The 17,240-nt window shown below is 38.0% G+C and overlaps 3 protein-coding genes across 3 annotated transcripts; all 3 read right to left on the reverse strand.

Annotated features, from left to right (window-relative positions):
- LOC109841454 lies at positions 1,639–4,478 on the reverse strand. Its single transcript, XM_020410423.1, has 7 exons — positions 3,774–4,478; positions 3,200–3,692; positions 2,830–2,910; positions 2,516–2,562; positions 1,964–1,986; positions 1,846–1,896; positions 1,639–1,804 (listed from the first exon to the last, which is right to left on the reverse strand). Exons 1-7 carry the CDS (start codon positions 4,476–4,478, stop codon positions 1,639–1,641), a joined length of 1,566 nt encoding a protein of 521 aa, XP_020266012.1.
- On the reverse strand, positions 4,713–7,127 carry LOC109841455. Its single transcript, XM_020410424.1, has 4 exons — positions 6,606–7,127; positions 5,537–6,052; positions 5,226–5,454; positions 4,713–5,137 (listed from the first exon to the last, which is right to left on the reverse strand). Exons 2-4 carry the CDS (start codon positions 6,050–6,052, stop codon positions 4,713–4,715), a joined length of 1,170 nt encoding a protein of 389 aa, XP_020266013.1. The 5' UTR covers positions 6,606–7,127.
- On the reverse strand, positions 14,298–15,524 carry LOC109841456 (probable glucuronosyltransferase Os03g0107900). The gene is made up of 2 exons (XM_020410425.1): positions 14,928–15,524; positions 14,298–14,487 (listed from the first exon to the last, which is right to left on the reverse strand). Exons 1-2 carry the CDS (start codon positions 15,173–15,175, stop codon positions 14,298–14,300), a joined length of 438 nt encoding a protein of 145 aa, XP_020266014.1. The 5' UTR covers positions 15,176–15,524.

Here is a 17,240-nt window from a genome sequence, read left to right on the forward strand (position 1 = left end):
AATGCATTAATTGAACATTTGTGGGAGAGACATGGCAATGAAGTGATGTAACTTTTTTTTATTAAAGTTCCTCGAAATTCTAAGTTAATGTATTTTATTTCCGTTTAATTTTTAATGTATTATCATTTCTAATTACTTCTTTTGTAATTTTATACTTCGATATTAGTCTCTTTTTGAAGGTATCGACGAGACATTTCTAATGATATTATTTTCATTAAAAAAATTAATATATTAATATATATATATATATATACATAGATTTTAAGTAAGTAAAAAAAATAATGAGACACAATTGGAATAATCCAATGTTGTTAAAGAGATTGAGGGGTAAGATTGACTTTTTTTTGGGGGAATAATAATATAGAGTTGGTTGCAAATTTGGAGAAAAATCTCCAAATTTACAGCCTCAATTTCATTTTTGCAGCTCAGTTGCAAAAATTGCCGCTCAGTTGGACCAAAGTCCCCCTCTACTTTGGACGATTGGAGCTGCTCTAAAGCAGAGCAGAGGCTTCAAACCCTAATCCTGCACCTCATAAAAAAAAAAGCCGAAATCAAAAGGATTCTGACATTATTCCTAACCTTCGTATTTTAAGGGCCTGTTTGGTTCACCATGGACTAGGAATAGGATTAGGAATCCTATTTAATTTATGGATTCCAACCTAATCCATAAAAATTTTATAGACAAGTTTGAGATTTATGGAATCCCACTTTTTTTGGCTTTTAATGTTTGTTTCACCCAAAGGATTAGTAATCCCACTTTTATAGAATTGTTCCAATTCCTAATACCAAGTTTGGTTCAATGAGGCAAATTTTTTTGGGATCGTCACTGTAGCAACGGAAATAACCCCCAAAAAACAGATTTTCAAGCATCAACCACTGTAGCAACGGCTATTTAAGCCCCCAATTGCTTATTTCCAGCCTTATAAACACTGTAGCAACGGTAATAAGCCCAGGAATCAGAAATTGCAAGCATCAAGCACTGTAGCAACGGTTGTTTATAGTAATCACTGTAGCAACGGCTACTACAAGGGGTATGGTGTCTATAAATACACCTTGAGGCCTCACATATAATCCCATCTTTCTCATTTTTCAACCCAAGAAAAATTCCCAAGCTCTTCAATTTGCTGCAGGATGATATCAGAAGGGTGCCATGCTAATTATGAAGTTTATTGCGACTGCAATCTCCAAACACCGATGAAAGTGTGCAAGAATGGAAAAAATAAGGGTAGGTGTTATTGGGGGTGTGCAAAATTCCCAAATAAAGAATGCAATTTTTTCGAATGGGCTGAAGAAAGAGGAGAGTCATCAAGCACCCAAGGAAGCCAATATGTCAAAGAAAATAGGTACGGAGATAAATATATCTTGCAATCAAAGAAGCTGAAGAAAGAATTGAGACTTGTCGAAAATCAACTACTAGCTTGGAAAATTTCGGCAATTTTCTTAGCAATTTTTTGTGTTATTTTAATTATTACAAACTTCATGTCATGTACTTGTAATTGCAAAAACTATTGAGGATGTAATAAAAACTGTTGTTTGACTTGGGTACAAATTCTAATTGATATTGTATGGCTCAGTAATAGATCAACTTGTCATCATTGATTGCCCCACCTATAACTTACATGTTTATTACAGATTGCATTATAAGGATGAATTGCCTCGCCTAGACATTGTCAATTCAATGTAGGCTGCAATGTCATCCCCTTTTGCCTCATCTGGATATAATAAACAATGTAAGTTAGATTGCATTCTCAGTAAACGCTGATCATCATCATTGCCAAATATCAAGTGCAAGGAGCTACACAAGCTGAAAACCAAACCGCAAATTAATCCACAGGCAAGGAAAACCAAAACAGCTCCCACAAAGCAGCAACCCCCATTACAGGATCTACACAAGCTCTGAACAAAACAGAAACAAACCCAGGGGTCAAGAGCTACACAAGCTCAGAACCAAAAAACAACAAACCCAGCAGCAAGGAGGTAGACAACCTACAACGAAAACAGCAACAACCCAGGGGTCAAGAGCTACACAAGCTCAAAAGAAAAAAGCAACAAACCCAACAGCAAAGGAGGTAAACAACCTCTGTCAAAAACAGCAACAAACCCAAGTCACAGGAGACAAACAAGCTCAGCACAAAACAGGCACAAACCCACCCAGCAAGGAGCTACACAAGCTCTGAACAAAACTTATTCAAACCAAGGGTCAAGAGCTACACAAGCTCTGAACAAAACATAAACAAACCCAGGGGTCAAGAGCTACACAAGCTCAGAAGAAAAAAGCAACAAACCCAACAGCAAGGAGGTAAACAACCTATGTCAAAAACAGCAACAAACCCAAGTCACAGGAGACAAACAAGCTCAGCACAAAACAGGCACAAACCCACCCAGCAAGGAGCTAAACAAGCTCTGAACAAAACAGAAACAAACCAAGGGTCAAGAGCTACACAAGCTCTGAACAAAACATAAACAAACCCAGGGGTCAAGAGCTACACAAGCTCAGAAGAAAAAAGCAACAAACCCAACAGTAGCAGCAAAGGCAAGGAAAACCAGCAGCAGCAGCAAATGCTGCACAAAGCAACCAGCAGCAGCAACTGCTGCACAAAGCAACCAGCAGCAGCAACTGCTGCACAAAGCAACCAGCAGCAGCAACTGCTGCACAAAGCAACCAGCAGCAGCAACTGCTGCACAAAGCAACCAGCAGCAGCAACTGCTGCACAAAGCAACCAGCAGCAGCAACTGCTGCACAAAGCAACCAGCAGCAGCAACTGCTGCACAAAGCAACCAGCAGCAGCAACTGCTGCAGAAAGCTCAAAACAGGCACAAACTAGCAACCAGCAGCAGCATGAGTTGCAGAAAGCTCAAAACATGAGCTCACCCAAACTGCAGCATCAGCATGAGCTGCAGAAAGCTTACCTGATATCAAAATATAATCGGAAAATTCAAAGAAATCAATGATCATTCCACGACCTTACCTGCAACAAAGATTGCAAATATACCAATTCATCAATCCCACACCGACATAGATGTTCTTCAGAATGAAAATACAAATTGCAACATTAATAGTTTGCAATAAACACAACAATATCCAGAACGTAATATAATCGAAACCCAAGTAACTAGCTATCCGCCCAACCTTGGTCGTTAACTAATTTTGTGATGTACCTCTGTTGACCTTCCTTAGATTTAATGAAAAACCTCCTACCTTCACGTTCATTGTCATATAAATGGTCTAAAACCCTATCGAGGAACTCCTCGGAATATTCAGACCTATGTTCATTCAACGCTGTGGCCAACTGCTCAGTCCAGTGTATAACGTGTTGATTCCTCATTGACTGAGACATGGACTCAACAAAGGCACACATCATTTCCTCTTCACGATTAAATTTTCTGGTTTTTTTGCTAGATGATGAAGTCGTGTTGTCTTTACTCTTAGTCTTATATCTAGTGGGTTGTGGTTGGTTAACAGCACCAGAACGTGGTGCGTTGCAAGCATCAGACTGTGGTTCAGCTTCACTCTCCTCTAGAATCTCGCAATCATCATCGGGAATAGGTATGGACCTACTAGACCCAATGTTAGCGTACACGGGTCTAACAAAATCACCCTTGGCTTGATCATCACCCATGATAACTTGTAAATTTTTGAAGTGAGGAAGGGGTTTGTTTATGTATGCTTTGTACTTAGAATTGGATTTGTCCTGCAATAATAAATACTTATAAATCCAGAGAATCAAATGTATTAAATTGAATGTGACAAGATAGATGCTGAATTGTTATACCTGGGCCCAAGATTTCAAGGTTTCCTCATCCAATGTAATCATTTTACTTGTTTCATCCCACCCAGCACCACTTATATCAAGGCAAGCTTTCATGTCATTGAATTTGTTCCGCAAACATTTCAAGTGGTTAATGACATGCAGGTGAGTGAAATCAGTCCTGAATTGCATGTTGATTTTCATGGCAGCCATTTTATAAGCTTCAGCCTTGAAGTTCTTGTCTGGCTTCATGCCATCCAATGCTAAATCTGCAAGATAAGGAATAAGCACATCATCGTGCTCTGGAAGCCAAAACTTATTAGCCACGCCTCTTGAGTTCAACCTGGTACACGGAACTTTTTTTTTGTGTGCTAATCTTTTCCCTCTTTTCAATGGCGAAGTGTGCTCCGCACCATCAACGTCATGAATATCCTTTCCAACTGAATCACCGGTGTTTGGTGAAAATTGATTAGGTCCACTACTTTGAGAACTGGCTGTGGGAAACATCAAACCTTGTGGACTGCCTAACATGCTCATGTATGACATTGGCGGCTGTGTCATCCCACCATAATTACCATCCCATGGTGGGAATGGTGAGAAAGTATGCGGAGGTGAGGTGAATGGCTGTGGTCGAACAGGCATGTAGTTCATGTTAATCCCTGATGTAGGACTTGGCATTGCATTCGAATGAGAAGGCACGCTTTGCTTATCTGCCGGATTGTTAGCCATACCTAATATATTTTGTAAGAAAAGAGCAACCGATAAAAGTAGTAATGTTTTGGTACAAGCAAAAAAACAATAAACAATATCGATGCGAACAGTATTTTAAAATTCACCAAGTTATTACATAGCCATAGGACAAATACTACACTAAGTTAAACCGCTCTCCATTGTGTTACCACCATTGTACTTTGCACAATAATCCACCCACATCGCCCAAGCAATTTGATCTCGCATCTCCTTTCATTCATTTCTTACATCTTGATCCTCTCTTTGTGTCCTACTTTGAGTATAGTCCATCACATTTGATTCGTCCTCATTTGTCTCTTCCCCAGTATCTTCATCAATTTCAACATTTTCATTTAAAATATCATCATCCGGATCCTCCAAGGCAATAAAGTTGTGCAACACAGTACACGCTAGTACAATGTCCACTTGAGTGGGAAATGGATAATTCGGCTTCCCCGCAAGAATTTTAAACCGATTCTTCAGTATCCCAAATGTGCACTCAATTTTTGATCTTAAAGATGAATGCCTTAAATTGAACAACTCCTTCCTATTCTTTGGTGTCCTACCGGTGTGCTCTTTTAAATGATATCGGACACCGCGATACGGGGATATGAAACCTGGCATTGTGGTGTATCCAGCGTCACATAGGTAATATTTACCTACATTAATTAAACAGTATTTTAAAATCTCAAATATTGCCAAGTATTTAATATATTATTCATAATATGCACAAGTGAGAATGAATACCATCGTAAACTCGGAGACCGTAAGGCTGTGGCCTAGACAGGGCGTCTTGTAATACCCTATAATCATTTGCTGCCCCCTCCCAGCCAGCCAAGACATAAGTAAATAGTTTATTGGGGGTGCAGGCTGCTAAGATGTTTTGGGTGACCCCTTTTCGCCCTCTAAACCGTGCAACTAGGTCACTGGGTAACACCGCGTCGACGTGTGTGCCATCTATCAAACCAATGCAGTCCTATAAAAAATTATAAATTATACATAGTTAAATAAAAAAAAGTTTCTTTGGAAAATTATTAAGTTGTATGTATTTAATTTACCTTAAAGTACGGAAAATAATTTGAGTTGTTTGCAATCTCCTCGGGAACTTCTTTTGGGGCTTGCTTCATGTACCGATCACGTAATCCATTCATTGCAGACAAGACTTTATTGAAATACCTGCTCACTGTTTCCCCTGATCTTATGAACTCAGTTCTTATTATTCTATTTTTAGTTTTGTGCCCAATAATACTCAAGAACATAGCAAGTTGTTCTTCAACTTGAACGTGTCTCGTATCTTTTAATAAACCGTTTGCTTTCATTACTTCAACAAGTTTAAAAAATGCCCTCGGTCTCATTCTAATATAAGATTGGCAGCTATCTTGATAACCCTCCAATACACGTCTGAAATGAGCCTCTCTACAACTTATTTTCCTGACCCTTTCTTGCGGCGAACATTTTGGTATTCTCTTGCGCTTAGCACGCATTCTCAAAATACATGTTACCAAAGTGACCACGGCGCAGACAGCTGTATTAGCACACATCCTCTTCAATTCTTCCTCATCTTCCATATCCATCTACAACCGTTTTAATATTATCATACAGTTACAGCTTAAGATGGCTACTTATTTCTTGTAAAAATTAAGTAGATAATTGATACAAATATTTATTTCTTTTAAAGCAAGAAATCTAATTGCAATAATAAATTATTTTAACTAATGTTGCATTCCATCTCACACAATTCTAAACAAACAAGATAGACCCAAAACAAACAAACTATATGGTTAGATCACTAATAATTTACACGCACACAAAAAAATTAAATAAAGTTAAAAAAACAGCAATTTAAGTTCTTAAAATACTGATTTGAAACATATTATGAAATTAATCTCGCCCAAATCGGATATCCGCATGAAATTAATGTACCTAACAACCTAATTCTTGCAAATTTACAAAAAATCCACTACACAGAGACCCGCATGAATTATTTTGCTGTAATATTATGAAATTAATCGAACAAATCATTGAAATTGCTGTGTGTGCCTCTATTTCTCATATGCTTCAAAATTAAATTAAATTTTTCAAATCACTGGAAAAAATGGACAAAGTAAAAGGAGGAAATTTTTATACCTTACTGCAGAGGGGAAAATGCCGACGTTCAAGCTCGTGGAAATCAAGAAGATCCCAACCCAAGTTGAAGAAGATCCCAACCAGAAGGGATCACCAAGAATCGAAGGCAAGAAAACCAGCAACAATCTCGTGGAAATCAAGAGCTAGGGTTTCGAGAAAGAGGCCCGACCCCAAGTATCATCGTAGACGAAGAAGCGCGGGAGCAGAGGCGCGAGGAAGAGGGCGATTGAGGCGGGAGCGGCAGAGCGATTCCAGATCTAGGGATCGAAAGCGTGAAGCCAGGAATCGGAATCGACGAGGAAGCTCAAGTGTCAGAAATCTCGCCCAAATCGGAAGCAAATGCTCGGATTTGGGTTTCTACAAAAAAGGACAACTGTAGCTACTGTGTAGAAGATGTAATCCCAAAAAATTTTGCTGAACCAAACTCCAGAATAGGATTCACAAAGAATCCATAATTTACGAAAATGCCACTGTCAGAACCCAATTCCTAATCCTATTCTATAAAAGCCTGAAACAAACAGGCCCTAAGCAGAGACCAGAGAGCGAAGGACTTGAGTAATTATCGTTATCCAGAGATCACGTGACCGGCATCATCTCCTGCGTGCTGTTTCAATGCAAAGTTTCAGACTTTGCGAAAACAAAGCTAGATACGGTGGTTCACTGACTTGTGGGCCCCACCGACGCCCACTGGGAGAAACAAATACTTTTGGGCAATAGAAAATGGGTACGTGTCCTTTTGATGGCAGGCGTCCGCTGCTGATGTTTCCGTCGGAATGGACTGCATGTGGGCGGAGCCCAGACAAGCAATTGGGCTACTCAAATAGTCCTCTGACGTGCAGTGATTTTACCAGGCAAAGACCCTTTAAATTACAATATTGCAAATCGTGCCTACAAACTTGTTAATGCGGGAACCCTGCTAATGATCCGTTAGATCTCAATACGGAAGAAAGATCGAGATATGCGAAATTGCACACACACATATTGTTGGGAAAACTCAAATCTTTCCGCCTCGTGAAGTTAAGATCGATAGACACTTAAAAAATTAAGATAGTAATAGGAGCACAATAGTTTATAGTCCTCCGGTATGGAGGTTCTTCTACTACACAAAAAAATAGTAGGATTACAAGAATTTATATTTTACAAAACTGTCTCACTTCGGTGGCTCACTCGAGCTTGAGGATTAGGGCTCTTAAGCTATTTCATTTCTCTCTCAAAGATGCTCTCTAACTCTCTATAATATTAGAGGTTTTCTCTCACTCTAGGAAGTGGGTTGTTTTATTAACTTGGATAGATAGGAATGAATGCTTCCACCCCTATTTATATTATTCCACCTTCATAATGAGTGATGAGGATTAATTTGAGCCAAATGTGGAGATTAGCTCTTTAGAATTCTCCACACATATCTTTACTTTTTAGAAATTTCTACACTCATCCATTCTATTTCATACTCTTCCAGAATGTTCCAGATCTCTAGAATATTCTAGAGCATTCCACACGCTTCTAGAGAATTTTACACTTCTCTAGCGTTCTCTAGAAATTTTTAGAATTTTTTAGAATCTTCCCAATTGAGGAGGGATCCCAACACATATATGTATGAAATAATATATATATAAGATGACTGCTCGTTTGCTAAATAAGCTATCAATATATATAAACATGTGGTGAGACACATCTTGTTAGCCACATCAAAATGTGTGAACATCACTATTCTATCTCTTGAAAGTTCATGAGCGCGTGTATGTGTTACAAAAATAAATTTAGAAGCTACAACTATATATGCAAGATGATTGTGACTATCTTACAAGCCTCGTACCTCAAAAGGACGGTATTATGCTTTTAAGTAAGCTTGCAAATTATAACGTAGATATGATGATGCAGTGAGATCTTTAGACTAGTCATGATGTAGTGAGATCTTTAGGCTTTGATTCAATCGCTTGAAGATTATCGGATATTGGCAATCGCTTCACTGTTGGCTGTCTAGTGTTCTCGAATTGATTGAAGAAATATTGTTGGTGATTTGATTATCCGAGCTCAAATATTAGTCGGTGCAACTTATATTATTATTGCGGGGGGGGGGGGGGGGGGGTAGCTAGAATATATTTCCACGAAGAAGGATAAGATACTTAAATGGGTGCTTTAGTAATTTGCCTTTGTTAGGTTACATTATAACTATTCATGACGTCTTGTGAATCTCCTCAAAACTGCGGCAGCCTGCAGTAGCATGTGGGCTTCTGATGGAGATCGAGGAAAAAGAACCTTGCAATTAGGGTTTAGATAGTGATTGAACTTAGTTGGATACAGATAAGATGAGTGGCAGTTCAATAAATATTGCGATGGCAATTTATGATGACGCTCGGTGATGCCAATTTTTGGACCATCATATGAAATGGCTCGCTCATTCAGGAGCTGCACTTACGAGCAGTATGTTAATGTCAGGAGTGTTGGTGCTAGGGTTCAGATGAAATTTGATACATCGGCCAAATATCATTTGGGTCTTTAAGTTTTGCAAGTATGGGTGCATTCGGTCCGGATACGGTTCGGATATGATGCTTACCATATCCATATCAGCTTACTCATCTCAGGTACGGATACAGATACGGATATACATCTGTAAGAGAAATTTATAATCATATCCGCTAAAATCGGATACGGTTACGAATATACATGCAGATATATAAACGGATACAAAACATATACAAGAAAACTAGACATCATTGAGAAAAACATAGTTCATGTGATACAAAGAGTTCATTAATATGTTCATTATGACTGAAAAGTTAAGATTAGACATCTTGATCATCAAAATTAACCATACATCCATAATTTAAGAATCGAAACTATCGTAAGAGTATGATTAATATATATTCAGATATTTCGGATACGGATACGGATATCTCACTACAAAATCATATCCGTAACCATACCCTATCGGTTATAGATTTGAGTAGCCATATTCGTATCCTAACGGATACGTTTACGGATACGGTTTAGCACCCATGTTTGCAAGTCATCACTAGCAGGGGTTCCTGATGTTACCTGTGTCATCAGTCTAAATTCTCTCTACAAATGCTCGTTAAACAGTGGCGGATCTACAACATTTTTTGTGGTGGTTCAAAATATACACTAAATTTTTTTCTCAAATAATAGCAGGTGGGAAAAAAATGAAGGAAGGGTTATTAAAGAGAAAAACAATCATTTTTAAACAATGATTTGACTTATATATATAAGAAACAAAAATATTTATAGAAGGCCTTAAAGAGGTAGACAGAACAAATGGATAAAATGAAAGGAAAAGAAGAAGAAGAAGAAGAAGAAGAAGAAGAAGAAGAATAGAGGAGAGGTAAAAGGAAAGAAGCCTAAAAGAGAAATTTTCGAAGGCTGGATGGTTTGAACTCCAGACCTCTTACAAAATGTTACCAACTGCAATACCACTAGGTTATAGAGAACTTTTGTATGAGGTGGTTCAAGTGAACCACTTTCAACAAGGGTGGGTCCGCCACTGCCGTTAAATATCGCTGACGTGACAAGGGCATAGGATTCGAAGTTGGAACATAGCGCTTAAATTGTGACATTTGCACTGGAAGAGTTTAATTGAACTAACGATATACGTGTCATTTATCAGGAGAAGAGGCATCAAAGCGTGGGAGAAGTGAGAGAGATGTAGCGATTCCCTTATTGTTGCTTTCCTACCATCTCCGTAATGTCCACATTCCTGCTTGTTGATCGTGTATCTAAACATTGTTTTCAGCGAACTATTTTCAGCAAGCCATGAAAAGCAGCCATTTCATCGCGTTGAGCATGTCCGCTTATAGTTTGTCATTTGATGTTACTTTCATAGTCGGGTTTCCGTTCATCCCTTGCTCATAAATTGGTATTTATAGATTTCTTGGTAACTAATCATGTTATTAATATTGTTAATTGGATTGTTAATTATTCGTAACGTTTTTTTTTCCGTCAATTCGAGTTGTATATTTTTAATTTATTTTTAAGCAATACAATATATTCAATGCGTCACGAGTTATGTTTTTCAATAAGGAAATGTTAAATGCAATATAATTACTCAATACAAGTTGCCTGTCATGTCATGAAAGTTTATATTCATTAGTGATCAAAATATTGTATTTAGGAAAAAAAACAGTCATTGCAAGTGGCCAATAATATATCATGTCATGTCAGCGGCAATCCATTATATTAATTGGTAGAATATATTCTAAGTAGTTAATTATCCAATTAGTATTTAATTACACGATCGATCATATATCCAAGTAGTTAAAAATACAAGTATCGACGTCCAATTATGAAATAAATGCGGTAACCAGTGATCCAATTAATCTTATACTCAAACACAAAAAATAGTTATGAATCGTGAAAATTCACCGTTAACTAATATCTTCTGGCTAATAAATTGAAGGGAGAAAAGCATATTGCAATACACGCGCTAGCATATCATTTACCCGTCACGATAAAATCTCTACTGTCCCCGTGGTAAAGCATAATTGGCCGGATCGGGCCCAAATTGCTGATGGATCTCATGATGGACTTTTGCTGCAGAGTCTTTAGTCTAATAATAAAGACAATGGGCTTCAATTTAACAGGCCTAAAATGAATATGCCCCGACTTACACAAATAGCAAAGACAAATGTTGCTGGCCCCTTCCCAATATAACCCGATAGTCATAGGGTAATTTCGTTCCGGTAGTAATCTTAATAAAATTCTTAACTACATTTTGGACTTTTCTTAAACTTATTAGCACTAGTAGTGCACCACGAGAGCATACTTATTTTGTTTTATGTTTTTTAAATTTTTATTATTGGCTGTAAAATAATGAAATGATTTGCATGGTAATATAAATTACGAACAATTACAATTTTGTTTAAATGAATAAATTATATGATAAAATTATGTATAGAGAAATGTATGCTTAATTATATATTACAAATTAGATAATTATTATAAATTATTCATAATTTATTAAAATAATTATCATATACTAAATAATTTTTTCTAGCAAGGAATTAGTTGCAAAAGAAATGCGATAGTATATATATACACTCACTTTTGCTAACAACGAATTAGTTGCAAATGTTAATTGGAATTCTTTTTTTTTAGGAAACTGTGCGTCTTAAAATACAAGTAATGATGGGAATGTTGAGTAGCTAGTTCATTTCAACTCGAGTATGTCATAATTTCAGAACAAACGCCTAAGTTGCAATGAATCTGTTTTTTCCCGCAAGCAATGAATTTATCTAGAAATTTTACGATGATTTTATAAAGGGAAAATTGCTTGGAGGAAGCAAAATAAGTTGGGCCAATCATCCACACCCCCAGCCCAACAACCATAACTCATAAGCCCTAAAATTAAAAGATATATGCAACCAACCCCCAAACCCACTGCCCAAGAAAACAACTTCCCAAATTACCCTTCTTCTTCCCAATTAAAACTCAATCCATTTCCTCCCCTCCCCTCCTCCTCCCTCCTCATTCGCACCCTCCTCCTCCACGACACCCTCCTCAACTTCTCTACCGTTAACGGGTTCCCTTCTTTGGCCCACGCTCGCCCTTTAATCGCCTCTTCGATTGCTGAAATCAAAACCAAGTATCCGTTTTGGAACCGGACCAACGGCCGAGACCACATGTTTGTGGCCTCCCATGATTACGGCGCTTGCTTTCATGCAATGGTGTGCGGTGCTTTTATGATTTTACATGAAAATTTTGAAATTTTTAGAGCGAGAGTTTGTGAAGTTTGGATTTTTTTGGTTTTGTTTTGTTTTTGAATGCAGGAGGACGTGGCTATCGCCGACGGGATTCCTGAGTTTTTGCGGCGATCGATTCTGCTGCAGACGTTCGGGGTGACCTCGCCGCACGTGTGCCAGGAAGCGGAGCACGTGCTGATACCGCCGTACATACCGCCGGGGATTCTCCGATCTCCGCCTCCGGAGACGGCGAGGAGGGACATTTTCGTCTTTTTCCGGGGGAAGATGGAGGTTCATCCCAAAAACATCAGCGGACGTTTCTGCAGCAAGTAATTAAAGAGTCGATCCTTAATTAATGAACTAGTCCATGTAAATTTTCATAAAAGCCCTTCCTAATTTAAGCAGGGCTTCGTGGCTCGTCGTACCTGTGTATCTTCCCAAATTACTCTATTTGATGGGTTGAAATAATTTGGGGGATGATTTTGGTATAATAATAGCTCAATTCTGTGTGAATTTTGGTGCCCATATGTGATATTGATTTTGGTATAATAATAGCTCAATTCTGTGTGAATTTTGGTGCCCATATGTGATATTTTAGTATGATGTGTGACTTATGCTGCATTTAGTCACATTTTGGTATTTTGTGTGACTTTTGTGGTTGTTACGTGACATTTTAGTATTCTGTGTGACTCTTGGGTGACTTTTGTGGTTGTTACGTGACATTTTAGTATTCTGTGTGACTCTTGGGGTGCATATGTGACATTTCAATATTCTGTGTGACTTTTGGGGTTGTTATGTGATATTTTTACATTCTCTGTGTTATATTCTTGTTACCAGTTACATATCCTGCTATTAAGTGTTATGTTATATTTCTACAGGTATGATTATGGCATACATGCGTATTTTTTCATCAAGGCGATCCTCGAGGGAAGGGAGATAATAAACGTTGAAGCCTTGCACATGGAGTCGCATATGCTACGAGTAGGACTTGCTGCTCAACTCATATGTGAAGGGCGTGAATGGAAAAAAAACTACGGTTTGAAATTAGACAGTGATGATCCAGAATATTTTTTGTACTTTGGGGGTAGTGATGTACCTATGATTGAGTGGAAGTATTAGACTCTACATGTAACTGTAACAATTGTTTAAACCCTATGATGTAAAGGATAACTAGTTTACTAGTTGTGTGTGACATTTGTTGGATTGTTGTGTGAGCTATATGTGAAGATATGTGACCATTAGTATGATGTGTAACGTCTGGGGTTTTATGTGACGTTTTTAGTATGGTGTGTGACTTTTGCTTCTTGTATGTGACATTTTGGTGTTCTGTGTGACTTTTGAGGCTGTTATGTGATCTTTTAGTATGATGTGTGACTTTTGCTCCGATTATGTTGCATTTTGGTATGTACCATTGATTGAGTGGAAGTATTAGACAAACACATAATTATTTCATTTGTGATGTTTTAGTATGATTAACGTTTCCTGACAGAATTCAAACTCTTTTGTGACTGTTGTCTATTACATGTTACATTTTCACTTTTGTTGTGATATTTTCTACTTAAATGTGACATATTACATGTTCGTGTGACTTGTTAGTATTAACAGTGATACCTGTAAGAACTTTACTTTTAGATTCCATTTAATATGCTAAAGAAAAAAGATCACCAAGAAATTACAAATGCACATTTTATCATTTACAAACAGCTAGTAAACATCCAACATCCAACAAATGAAATAGTTATGTGTTTGTCTAATACTTCCACTCAATCAATGGTACATACCAAAATAGTTATGTGTTGTCTGTTACACGTTACACATCATACTAATGGTCATATATCTTCACATATAGCTCACACAACAATCCAACAAATGTCACACACAACTAGTAAACTAGTTATCCTTTACATCATAGCGTTTAAACAAATATTACAGTTACATGTAGAGTCTAATACTTCCACTCAATCATAGGTACATCACTACCCCCAAAGTACAAAAAATATTATGCATCATCACTGTCTAATTTCAAACCGCGGTTTTTTTTTTTCCATTCACGCCCTTCACATATGAGTTGAGCAGCAAGTCCTACTCGTAGCATATGCGACTCCATGTGCAAGGCTTCAACGTTTATTATCTCCCTTCCCTCGAGGATCGCCTTGATAAAAAAATACGCATGTATGCCATAATCATACCTGTAGAAATATAACATAACACTTAATAGCAGGATATGTAACTGGTAACAAGAATATAACACAGAGAATGTAAAAATATCACATAACAGCCCCAAAAGTCACACAGAATACTGAAATGTCACATATGGGCCCCAAGAGTCACACAGAATACTAAAATGTCACGTAACAACCACAAAAGTCACACAAAATACCAAAATGTGACTAAATGCAGCATAAGTCACACATCATACTAAAATATCACATATGGGCACCAAAATTCACACAGAATTGAGCTATTATTATACCAAAATCATCCCCCAAATGATTTCAACCCATCAAATAGAGTAATTTGGGAAGATACACAGGTACGACGAGCCACGAAGCCCTGCTTAAATTAGGAAGGGCTTTTATGAAAATTTACATGGACTAGTTCATTAATTAAGGATCGACTCTTTAATTACTTGCTGCAGAAACGTCCGCTGATGTTTTTGGGATGAACCTCCATCTTCCCCCGGAAAAAGACGAAAATGTCCCTCCTCGCCGTCTCCGGAGGCGGAGATCGGAGAATCCCCGGCGGTATGTACGGCGGTATCAGCACGTGCTCCGCTTCCTGGCACACGTGCGGCGAGGTCACCCCGAACGTCTGCATCAGAATCGATCGCCGCAAAAACTCAGGAATTTCGTCGGCGATAGCCACGTCCTCCTGCATTCAAAAACAAAACAAAACCAAAAAAAATCCAAACTTCACAAACTCTCGCTCTAAAAATTTCAAAATTTTCATGTGAAATCATAAAAGCACCGCACACCATTGCATGAAAGCAAGCGCCGTAATCAAGGGAGGCCACAAACATGTGGTCTCGGCCGTTGGTCCGGTTCCAAAACGGATACTTGGTTTTGATTTCAGCAATCGAAGAGGCGATTAAAGGGCGAGCGTGGGCCAAAGAAGGGAACCCGTTAACGGTAGAGAAGTTGCAGGAGACGTAAACGGGAACAAAGAAGAAATCAGCTTCGTCTGGGCTCGTCGTCCTGAACCCGGAAGTAAGCAGGGCTTCGTGGATCGCCACCTTAGCGACGGAGGAGGGGAGGGGAGGGGAGGGGAGGAGGCGGACTGAGCCGAGGAGGGCGTCGTGGAGGAGGAGGGTGCGAATGAGGAGGGAGGAGGAGGGGAGGGGAGGAAATGGATTGAGTTTTAATTGGGAAGAAGAAGGGTAATTTGGGAAGTTGTTTTCTTAGGCAATGGGTTTGGGGGTTGGTTGCATATATCTTTTAATTTTAGGGCTTATGGGTTATGGTTGTTGGGCTGGGGGTGGGGATGATTGGCCCAACTTATTTTGCTTCCTCCAAGCAATTTTCCCTTTATAAAATCATCGTAAAATTTCTAGATAAATTCATAGTCTCCAACATTGTTACATTTCCAAAATGCTGAAATATTGCACGTAAAACACTATAATTTTCCCATGTTGCACTTACATAACCTCAATTATGTTTGGCTCTCTAAAGTTTTTAAAACTCACTCGTATATCTTCACTTTTATTAACAACACTTAAATATTCTAAAGTTTTTAAAACTCGCACTTAAAAATCTTAAATTTTTTTAAAACAGACACTTAAAAATCCTAAAGTCTTTAAAAATTGTATTTAAATATCCTCAAGTTTACATAAATGAGGGCATTTAAGTGCAAGTTTTAAAATTTTTAAGTTATTTAAGTACAATTTATAAAAACTTAAGGATTTTTAAGTGTAATTTATAAAAACCTTAGGGTGCTTAAGTGCAAGTTGTTAAACTTTAGGGTAGTGAGGGTATATAAATGTAGTTTTAAGAACTTTAGGGTACATAGGTGTGGCAAAAAATAAGTAAGGTACGTAAGGGCAAAGCTATAGGGTATTTAAGTGCAATTAAGCCTTTCTAAAATAACCTGGTTCACAGCGTTTTAAAAAAATACGATATCAGATGAGTATACTTTAGAGCATCTCCAACAGCTTCCCCATTTTATTGGTATTCTCACTTTTGGAGAATTTTTGGTTTTTTTTTTGGTCCAACAGATTCCCCATCTCATTCCCCAAAATAGGGATGGATGAGAAAAAAAGGGGAGTCTTCCCCAAATCTGTGGCATTCTTCAAATATTTGGGGAATGCTTTATCATAAATGCAACACGTTCTTCAAAACAAGATGGAGGAGAAAATAAATATAAAACAAAATCTGTAATTACAAAAAAAAAACATTGGGGCAATTCCAATGCATAAGAGCATCCCAAAATAGGGATGTAGGAATATTTTTATTATTGTAATAAATGCAGGATTCTTTAAAATAGGGAAACTGTTAGAGTTGGAGCAAAAATAATTTAGAAAATATGTCTTTTGCTTCTCCATTTTGGAGAAATTTTTGGGGAAACTGTTGGAGATGCTCTTAGTGTGAGCGGAAAAAAAAGGAGGGAAAAAAAAGTTAAAAGGACGAGCAAAACAAAAACATTAAATATGACAGATATATGTGATAATAATAATATAATACTTGACGTTGAGAAAAATAAACGTATCTGAGATTTTATGGTGGCCTGTAGCCTTGCAGGAACCATTATCCAGCCCATGGGCCGAACTCCTCCTACGTCAGATTTTCATGGGCCCACATCTTATCCTCTGGCCGACTCTCCTCTTATCCCCTCACTAGGAGTTTACTTACACTCGCAACCCCATCAAAATCCAATCCACAAGCCAAGAGCGCTTCCATCTCCAAAATCCAACGCCAATGGCTTCTGCTTCTCCTCTCTCCCCTCCATC

Source organism: Asparagus officinalis, chromosome 5, assembly GCF_001876935.1.
Source record: "Asparagus officinalis chromosome 5, Aspof.V1, whole genome shotgun sequence".
Classification (NCBI taxonomy): Eukaryota; Viridiplantae; Streptophyta; class Magnoliopsida; order Asparagales; family Asparagaceae; genus Asparagus; species Asparagus officinalis.